At 46.9% G+C, this 10,612-nt stretch overlaps 1 protein-coding gene across 6 annotated transcripts; it reads left to right on the forward strand.

Moving 5' to 3' along the window:
* Window positions 1-7,039, forward strand: ING1 (inhibitor of growth family, member 1). 6 transcript variants are annotated; one of them, XM_011989790.1, is made up of 2 exons: window positions 1-294; window positions 5,202-7,039. In XM_011989790.1, exons 1-2 carry the CDS (start codon window positions 159-161, stop codon window positions 5,903-5,905), a joined length of 840 nt encoding a protein of 279 aa, XP_011845180.1. In that variant the 5' UTR covers window positions 1-158; the 3' UTR covers window positions 5,906-7,039. The 6 variants fall into 6 exon arrangements, with proteins under 6 accessions (XP_011845180.1, XP_011845184.1, XP_011845179.1 ...); XM_011989794.1 differs by lacking the exon at window positions 1-294 and adding an exon at window positions 625-836 and having other exon boundaries at window positions 5,202-7,037; XM_011989789.1 differs by lacking the exon at window positions 1-294 and adding an exon at window positions 828-2,010.
* Window positions 7,040-10,612: the final 3,573 nt, after the last annotated feature.

Here is a 10,612-nt window from a genome sequence, read left to right on the forward strand (position 1 = left end):
CGGGCTCGGCAGATGTAGCCGCCGGTCCGGAGCAGGAGCCGGCGGGGGGCGCCGGGAGAGCGAGGGCTTTGCATTTTGCAGTGCTATTTTTTCAGGGGGGCGGGGGGTGGAGGAAGCGGAAAGCCGCGCCGAGTCGCCGGGGACCTCCGGGGTGAACCATGTTGAGTCCTGCCAACGGGGAGCAGCTCCACCTGGTGAACTATGTGGAGGACTACCTGGACTCCATCGAGTCCCTGCCTTTCGACTTGCAGAGAAATGTCTCGCTGATGCGGGAGATCGACGCGAAATACCAAGGTACGGCCGGGTGATGGATGGGCGGGGGCGGCCGCCTCCATCCCGGCGGGTCCGGGCGCGCCGCGGAGCCGGCCCGGTCCTGCCGTGGAGCGGAGGAAGCGGCCGGCTCCGCAGCGGCGGCCCTCGGCAGGGGCAGGAACAAAAGGTCTGGAGCGCCTTTGATTCGCCAAGGTCCTTGTGTCCAAAGCCCGGGACACGGAGGAGGAAGGAGGCGCGAGAGGTCTCGCTGCAAGGCTGCGCGACCAAAGCGCTCTTTGTAGTGAAGTGATGAGGCGGGTGCTGCGGGGGAGGGGGCGGCGGGTCCAAGCCGCGTCCTCTAGGAGGGGGTGCAGATTACGGCGCGAGATGGAGGGATGTGCCGGCGCCTGGGGCTGTAGGACGCCGAGATGTGGCTGCAGGAGGAGGGCGGCTGTGGGCCGGGGTTCCCGCGGACCCGGTGCCTCGGTCCGGAGCAACGCCGCTCCCCCGGCCCTTCTTCGCCGCCCCCCACCCAGTCCCCAATCCGAGTGTTACATAAAGTACCGGGTAGTACTCCGTTCGGGGTAGCTCGGTCGCCCCCGCCCAGTCCCCTCCGGCCCTCACTTGGCACTGGACACCGAGTAAGGGCCGACTGCGAGGGGCGACGCCGCCGGTTGTAGTTTGCGGAGGACGAGGGTTTTTCTCTGTGTGCCGTGGGGAAGGGAAGGGGAGGAGCGGAGGCGGGGAAGGCGCCCATCTGCGCAGCGCTGCGCTCGGGGGGGCGCGGGCAGATCGCTGGCTTGGAGAGGATTGTGGCAGATGAGAGGACCTGTGGGTCGTTCTCTGCAGACCTGGCCGCCCAGGGTGTCAGAGAGAGGTGGCGAGTTCGTGTCCGCCGGGAATTGTTGGCTGTTGGGGAAAGTTTTCTGCGAGGTCAGTCAAGGCTTTGGGGGCTCTGTTTTGAATGTGGATCACCACTCGGAGTTTACTAATGTTTACAAGGCTACGCAGTAGGGAAACGGAAGAGTTAGGTGGGGGCAAAAAAAAATCCATCGCCGTCCCCGAAAGCGCCAGATACCCCTACCGGGAAGGCGCCCCTGCGCGCTCTATCCAAGACGTAGCTTCGCAGCTTCTTTTATAGGAATCTCATTAGCATATTGTGGAACGTCCCGCCTCAGCCTTCCGGTGGTTGGCTGTGACGTCCTTCGTGGAATGTCCTTATCATTCCCCTGCGGAACGATTGGTCGCTGAGGCGGATGAAGGCGGGTGTAGCGCAATAACTGGCATGGGTCTGTGTTTCCGCTGTCTTCTTTTTTCTTTTTCGGGGAGGAGCGGGGTGGAGTGTGGTTGATTTGAACGTCTTCGGGTCGCTCGGCCTCCAGCCTCGGATTGGCCCTTGTCGCTGCTGGGGCGGGCTGTGCTCTTCCGCCTTGCGGTGTGGTTGGTTCTCCTCCTGGCCTCCGCCCTCCAAATCGGCGATTCCCATATGCGGCGGCTCTCGGGGGGCGCGGCGAGTCTCCCGCTGGCCTCCTCCCCATTGGCTGGAGGGCCGGCTGGTGTCGCCCAGGCCCCTCTCCCCACTCAGCACGGCCACTTTTGGGCGCGGAGCTATGGCAGTAGCGGGGACCCCGGGGCTGGGGGCTCGGGGCTGGGGCTGCAGTTCGGGCCGCCTCCCGCGACGCGCGAGACCGGCCCGCAGACAGTCACAGGCCGCATCTTTGCTGACCCGAGGGAGGGGCCGCGCGTGGCCGGGGAAACGTGAGTGACTGGGGCTGCGTCCACGAGCGGGACCCTCGGCGCGGGAACTTTCCTGGAAGGTGCTGTCCTCGGGGCGGGCGGGCTCCGTGGAGTGACCCTGGGGCTCCGGACGGAAGGGAGGCAGGGGCTGAGACCACTCTGATCGTTCGACGATAGAAAAAAGCGCGAGGCGGGGTGCAGGGTCCCAGCCGTCAAGACAGCAAAGTTCACGGAGCCACTTTGTTCTCCTGTCGTTGCTGGGGAGAGCCTGGCTTGCTGCTTGCTGCAGGTTCACCTAGGACGATGAACTTTTTGGCTTCAGGAAAGATCACAGTCCCGCCCCTGCGGGAGTCCTGGAGCCGTGCAACTGGGAGCGCTGAGAAGCGCGAGAATCTGTCGCGAGGGTCACAGCTCCTTGGACTTCGCTGTAAATGCTGAGCTCTGCCGCGTAGTTCTGAAAGACGAAGCTTGTTTGCACAGACCTACTCTGCAGGAAGTCAGACGTCTTTTGCTGAGTAGGCATCGGTTGTCTGTTAATTCGTAAACATAGATTATAATTAGTTTATCGATTTAAAATGGTGTTTGAGATTGCTTGAATTATTTTTCAAACATTATTATAAAAATACCTACCCACCCCCTGGGAAGTCCGCTTCATAAAGAATTTCAGGGCAACCCTTACGTAAAATTAAAATACATTTAAAATAATTGGACAAACCAATTTAAATGTTGCTACAATCTCATTTAATCTGTAAATTCCATGTGTTGCTGCTTTCCATGGTAATGTTGGTGTGGAGTATGTTTGGAAGAAAGGTAGCAGTGTGTCTGAAGCTGAGTTGCTGGCATTCAAGGAGCAGAGTGTCTGGAAGGATGGCTTCCTATTTCGCAGTGGTGGTGTTCCTGTCTATAAATATTTGTACTTAGTGGTTTTGTTGATAAAATACTTTGTTTGGGGTATCAAAGAAATATTAGGTAACAGAAATACTTCTTGGTAATTTTGTAATGGGATATCTGTTTCTCTTCCCCAAAAATTAGGCTTCACCTGGATGGAAGCTTGCTTGTGATGTAAAATAACCTCTATGTTATTAAATTTTAAATTTATATGATAGTTTTCTTTTCCATCAAATGACAATACTGTCTTTAGAACTTTGATTACTGATGAAAAGAAGTGATACCATTTTGTAAGCCTAAATCCATTTAAAAGTAAATGGTACGCACTCATATTTTAACATCTATGATAAATAAGTTGGATAAATTGGTATTACTTGGATACGTTGAACACAGCTATTTATTTTTATAATTATTGACTATATGAGACTAGGGCATTCCTGGTGGCAGGCAGCCTGCATTGTTCCTCTAGGAAATGTCTTCAGAGCTGTCTTTAGTTTGAGAATATACTCTGGAAAATAATACCATTTAGAGAAGCTTCAGCGTTGGCCCAACTTCTTATGTTTACTCTAGTGTTAGGTATATATCTTATAACTATTTGGAGATAAGATCTGGAAAGGGAGGGGGTACCATTTTAGACAATCCCTCCCACTCCCAGCCCCTCCCCATACACTTCCTAGTTTACAAGTAGTATTGTTGGCCTGGCACGGTGGCTCACTCCTGTAATCCCAGCACTTTCCGAGGCTGAGGCAGGCGGATCACGAGGTCGAGAGTTGGGAGACCAGCCTGACCAACATGGAGAAAACCCTGTCTCTACTGAAAATACAAAATTAGCTGGGCGTGGTGTTGCATGCCTGTAATCCCAGCTACTCGGGAGGCTGAGGCAGGAGAATCGCTTGAACCTGGGAGGCCAAGGTTGCAGTGAGCCGAGATCGCGCCATTGCACTCCAGCCTGGGCAACAAGAGCAAAACTCCGTCTCAACAAAAAAAGTAGTATTGTTGCCTTGTTTAAAGAGACTGCAAAAAGGTTTTAGGAGAATAATCTGGTACTGTTTAATTTAATGGTTATTGTTTGAGGAAAAAGAACTCTGGAATTTCTTTGTGAGTAGCCTTTTGGCAAGACTGCTTACTGCCCTTATTTCAACTAGATTTTTTTAACAGCTTTTGTTTCTTGAGAAATTGCCTAATTATACTTTAAAATCATATGCACTGTCCTCTAACATGCCCAAGAAGGTTTATATTTAAATACTGAAGAGGTTTTCTTTTCTTTTTGATGGCATTTTAAAGTCCATTGACTTTAATAGATGTGAAGATGTTTTTGTTTAAGCAGTAGATGCAAAAGTAAAATCTACCAGCTTTGTTTTAAAGCAAGGCTAGTACATTCACTGCAGTTAAAAAATAATAATAATGACCCATCACAGTTGTGCTCCTGTAGTCCTAGCTACTCAGGAGGCTGAGGTGGGAGGGTCACTTGAGCCTGGGAGGTCGAGGCTGCAGTGAGCCGAGATTGCACCACTGCACTCCAGCCTGGGCGACAGAGACAGACCTTGCCCCTAAAATAATAATAACAACAGTCATAATAATAATAAAGCAAAGCTAGGTTTTTCTGGATTATTGGGGCAGAACTGTTCTTGCTTTCACTAATACAGAGGAATAACATGCTAGAATAAATGTGGGGACTGAAACTGAGGACCTAACACAAAGTAGCCTGGACCTTTGCTGTTAACCCGGTTCTTTACATCATAGAGAGCTATTATATAAATTTATACACGTTCTCTAATTTAACAGGATATTCTAGATGTTGGTATGTTAAAATAGAGACCTTTTTTATTTGAAATATTCAAATAATTTATATTTTATCGTTTGTATATTGTGTATAATGTAATAAATACCATGTTTATATATAATGTTATATGTATATTAATAATTGTATTCAAATAGAAACATTTGAGTAAAAATGATGGCAGTATAGGACATAATCATTAATAGAAAGTATTAATACAGGTTGGGTCCCGAGCACTGCACCTCATTTAAATGTTTCCTCTTAATGGCTTCGGGCATTGTCACCCGTGCGTGGGAACTGTTCTGTGGTTCTCTCTGGGATGGCTGGAGCGGCTCCTCTTCCTGTGGGAGCTGTTCTGGCATTTGCATTTAGTTCCAGGGCACAGGAACAGGGAGGCCCTGGAGGGCCTGTGGCTGGTGGGCTGGGCAAGCCGTGCGCTGGCCCCTGGGCCCCCTGCCAGCCCTCTCCGTAGACCCGGGTCCGGGGCCGTGTGGGTTGTCCCGATGTCCTGCTCGCGAGTGATGCCTGTCCTTCTTGCCCCCAGAGATCTTGAAGGAGCTGGACGAGTGCTACGAGCGCTTTAGCCGCGAGACGGACGGGGCGCAGAAGCGGCGGATGCTGCACTGTGTGCAGCGCGCGCTGATTCGCAGCCAGGAGCTGGGCGATGAGAAGATCCAGATCGTGAGCCAGATGGTGGAGCTGGTGGAGAACCGCACGCGGCAGGTGGACAGCCACGTGGAGCTGTTCGAGGCGCAGCAGGAGCTGGGCGACACAGCGGGCAACAGCGGCAAGGCTGGTGCGGACAGGCCCAAAGGCGAGGCGGCAGCGCAGGCTGAGAAGCCCAACAGTAAGCGCTCGCGGCGGCAGCGCAACAACGAGAACCGCGAGAACGCGTCCAGCAACCACGACCACGAGGACGGCGCCTCGGGCACACCCAAGGAGAAGAAGGCCAAGACCTCCAAGAAGAAGAAGCGCTCCAAGGCCAAGGCGGAGCGGGAGGCGTCCCCTGCCGACCTCCCCATCGACCCCAACGAACCCACGTACTGTCTGTGCAACCAGGTCTCCTACGGGGAGATGATCGGCTGTGACAACGACGAGTGTCCCATCGAGTGGTTCCACTTCTCGTGCGTGGGGCTCAATCATAAACCCAAGGGCAAGTGGTACTGTCCCAAGTGCCGGGGGGAGAACGAGAAGACCATGGACAAAGCCCTGGAGAAATCCAAAAAAGAGAGGGCTTACAACAGGTAGTTTGTGGACAGGCGCCTGGTAGTGAGGAGGACAAAATAAACCGTGTATTTATTACATTGCCGCCTTTGTTGAGGTGCAGGGAGTGTAAAATGTATATTTTTAAAGAATGTTAGAAAAGGAACCATTCCTTTCATAGGGATGGCAGTGATTCTGTTTGCCTTTTGTTTTCATTGGTACACGTGTAACAAGAAAGTGGTCTGTGGATCAGCATTTTAGAAACTACAAATATAGGTTGGATTAAACACTTAAGTCTCAGACTGATTTCTTGTGGGAGGAGGGGGACTAAACTCAACCTAACACATTAAATGTGGAAGGAAAATACTTCATTTAGCTTTTTTATTTTAATAAAAGTAATATTACTTTATGAACAAATTTTTTAATTGGCCAGTCGCCAAAAATACAGCCTATAGTAAATGTGGTTCTTGCTGCCATGATGTATATCCATATAACAATTCAGCAACAAAGGTTTCAAGTTTGAAGATTATTTTTTAAAAAGGTAAATGGTTAAATTTTACATGATAGATATTTTATATTTTGGCCTGTTCCCCAAATGGCCATTTTAAAATGCTTGGGTACACTTCTCTTAAACAAGCGGTCTAGTCAAGGAACCTCAAGTCATGCTTTTGCTATCACGAATCATAGTGTAGCCATCTTTAATTTATATCAGGTGTATAAATGTACATTTCCAAGTGAACTTGCACTTGCTATATTATGATTGGAAGTGCAGTCAGCAGATGCTGTTGTGAAGCTAATGTCACAATTATGTGCAAAGGTGTGCTTCCTGCTGTATGTGAGCTGTAAAAATGTTACGTGAAGAAATAAATGAAACTTGGCCAGTTTGTTCCTCTAGTAGTATATTTAATTTTGACATAAGTAACTTTTAAAATTTGTCTTAAAAATTTATACACCAGCAGTTTAGACGAAGCCTTAAGTAAATTTTGTATTATTGTTCTCGCTTATTATTAATAATGAAGTTACCTAATTGCCAGCAAATAAATACGTGTCAAAACAGAATCTGTATTCAGACCCTGGGTCAGGAAATTACTGCCCACTTGTCAAGTCCAGTCCACCACCTGTTTGAACATTATATGGAGTTTAAATTCTAGTGTCCATAAATAAAGTTTCAGTGGAACAGAGCCGTGCTTATGTGCGTATGTATTGTCTGTGGATGCTTTTGCAAAATGGCAGAGTTCATTAGTTGCAACTGAGACCTTTTGAGTTGACAAGCCAAAACTATTTTCAGGCCCTCTGCAGAAAGAGTTTGCTGACCTCTGATTTAAACTGGCATCTAACATTGATCTGCCCACATATTGAAAGGGTCAGTGGAGTTTTCATTTGTTTTTTATTTTTTTGAGACAGAGTTTCGCTCTTGTTCCAGGCTGGAGTGCAATAGCGCGATCTTGGCTCACTGCAACCTCCGCCTCCCAGGTTCAAGTGATTCTCCTGCCTCAGCCTCCTGAGTCGCTGGGATTACAGGCACCTGCCACTACGCCCGGCTAATTTTGTATTTTTAGTAGAGACATGGTTTCTCCATGGTGGTCATGGCTGGTCTCGAACTCCCAACCTCAGGTGATCCACTCGCCTCGGCCTTCCAAAGTGCTGAGATTACAGGTGTGAGCCACCACGCCTGGCCGGAGTTTTAATTTCTTTCTTTTTTTTGAGATGGAGTCTCGCCCTGTCTCCAGCCTGGAGTGCAATGGCGCGATCTTGGCTCTCTGCAACCTCCACCTCTCGGGCTCAAGCGATTCTCCTGCCTCAGTCTCCGGAGTAGCTGGGACTACAGGTGCGTGCCACCATGCTCAGCTAATTTTTGTATTTTTAGTAGAGATGGGGTTTCACCATGTTGGCCAGTATGGTCTCGATTTCTTGACCGTGATCCACACGCCTCGGCCTCCCAAAGTGCTGGGATGACAGGTGTGAGCCACCGCGCCCTAAGTGATGCATGGTTCACTTTAACTTCGTACGTGGTAAAATCAGTTTCTTTCCATGATCTGTTTCACAGTCTCTGTGAAGCTTCCATGAAGAAGCAGTGAGTGATGACATTATAGAAGCTAAGTATACGGCATATATTTATTGTAAGTAAAACATTAAGTTTGCTGATTGTTTACTTGGGATAAACAATTATTGTGAACTTTATTTGTGCTGGACATAAGTGGCTGACTATTTTCCAGTGAAATTCCATCACAGAGGGGTACTCAGTAGAGAAATGCAAACTGTAGTTGGTCATACACTGAAATTTGAACTTTTTACATATCAATATCTACAAATAGGTGTTTACTTTCCTGCAAAACTCCAGAACATTTAAGAGTCTTGGGTGTTTAAATTTGATGAGATTTACCCAAATAGTGAACAAAAAGAGCTTATGAAAATAAGTTATAGAATTAAAATAATAAAAATCCAGTGACAATAAAAATAGCTGGAGTCTTTGCTTATATAAAATTTTATGCTAATTTTTCACTTTTATATTAATTGGAGGTAATAATGGAAATTAAGTTATAGAAATGAAGATTCAATGAAATGCAGTTGCTAATACTGGATTTCTTCATATTCAGTTTTGGTGTGGGCAACTGGTGAAGAGAGACGGCTCGGAGGCCAAGCCTTGCAATCTAGGAACCCAGCCCTGTCCTTAAGGGCTTGATCTTGAATAAATTGCTTAACAGTTGGTCTGTAGTTCTACACTTTTAAAATATGTTTCACAGATGGTGGTTCTGAGAAATACATGAGGTTAAGTGAGTAAGGCACTGGCATATTCAAATGTTGGATATTTTTTCTCTAGCTTTCTTCAAGTTTCTCATAAGAACAGGTGGGTAGCCACTTACTCTTTTTAAAAATTAGATACAATACAGAGTCATGTTTTGTTGGATTGGCAGTCTTAAATCACTCTTGTTATTTCCAGTGGACATAAAAAAATCACAGATAAGTACTTAAAACACTCAAGATTTGGGATTTAGATCATGATTAGCTACAGTAGAAAGATCCTGGAATTCCGACATGAGGACCAAAAATGGTACTGAATTCTTTTTGAAAAGCAGATTAGTGAAAAGCGATCTAACGTAGAACAGTTGCTTTTACTTAGACGTTCAATGCATATTTGTTGTATAATAACCAGGTTATTTACAGTGCGGATAAAGGGTCCAAAAAGTGTTTTCATTATGATGTAATACTTAGTATTGTAAACTGGACTAAGGAAGCGTTTATGTTCAGGGAAGTGTTGAGCAGCCATACTGTTCCTGGGACAGGCTCCCCAGGTGCTGAGAGAGGTGGTCCAGGAGTCACAGACCTACAGGCACTTACTTGCCGGTGACTGGGATGTCGGCTGGTGGTTTTCTTTTGGTGTGGTTAGAGCTATGCGAGTTGTCTCGGTATTTGAGACTATCGGTGGTTGCCAATGCTGAATAAAGCATTTATCAAAGTAAAAGCCATTTCCTGTTATTATATATTATTTTAGAACGAGCACACATTTAGTCGTGATATCCTTTTGTAGTTCACGTTCATGTAGTGTCCCAGGTAAAATAAGTTACCTGGAACTTACCTGAACATTTTAATGTTTCATTAAAGTATTACATCTTTTTATTAGGCATAATGATGAGGAGCTTCATCTGTGCACTTCTAAAGGCATGATGTGCTCTCGAGGACATCTAGCTTTTTTCCTTCTATCTAAAGTAATTTGTGGCTCTGGAATCCTTGGCATATATGGAGCAAGGTTTTACTGATGCTGTCCGCCTCCCTCTCTGTTTTAGCGTGTAGAACGTGCCTCTTCATCGCAGAGTCCAGGCAGTTCTCAGCACTTTGGGGGCTACATTTCTGGGTTTTTTTTTTAATCTGGAAAAATTGCTAGTCCGTGACTGCATTTCTTGAGGCACTCATGTTCTCTGCACAGGCTCTCATTCTGAATTTATGTGGAGGGCTTAGGAAGACACGGCTAATGGGAAGGAGGTGGGAGAGCAAATGTGTGTTATGTTGCTAAGTCAAAATTGCCTCCTGAGGTTTTTTTATGAGGGGCTTTGTTTCAGAGTATTTATTTTAACTATTTTGTCTTTGCTTTTTAAGCAGCTCATCAATGAGAATCCAACTATTACATTTTTTTTTCCTCACAAACCAAACATTAGTGAGCTGTGCCCCTTGTGCCACCAAAAGAATGACAGGAATTCTATAACTGGAATGAAGAAAATCATTAAGTCAGTTCTCTTTCCTTACCTCAATACTATGTATTACCTGATTTTTTCCATAAAGATGGGGTTGGTATTTTTCCAATTAAAAACCCCAATCTGAAAAGAAGTCACTGCAAACTGAATAACAGGTTAAATCTTTTTTTTTTTTTTTTTCTGAGATGGTGTCTTGCTCTGTCACCCAGGCTGGAGTGCAGTAGCCTGATCTCGACTGACTGCAACCTCTGCTTCCCAGGTTCAGTGATTCTCTTGCCTCAGCCTCCCGAGTTGCTGGGATTACTGGCACGCACCACTATGCCCAGCTAATCTTTTTGTATTTTTGGTAGAGATAGGGTTGCACCATGTTGGCCAGGCGGTCACGAACTCCTGACCTCGTGATTCGCCTGCCTTGGCCTCCTAAAGTGCTGGGATTATAGGTGTGAGCCGCCATGCCCAGCCTAGGTTAAATCTTGACTGCAGCCAGTCAATGCTCCATTAAAGCAAATTTTTTCTTTTTCTTTTTCTTTTTCTTTCTTTTCTCTTTTTTTTTTTTTTTTTT

This window comes from Mandrillus leucophaeus, unplaced genomic scaffold, assembly GCF_000951045.1.
Source record: "Mandrillus leucophaeus isolate KB7577 unplaced genomic scaffold, Mleu.le_1.0 Scaffold363, whole genome shotgun sequence".
In the NCBI taxonomy this organism is placed as follows: domain Eukaryota; kingdom Metazoa; phylum Chordata; class Mammalia; order Primates; family Cercopithecidae; genus Mandrillus; species Mandrillus leucophaeus.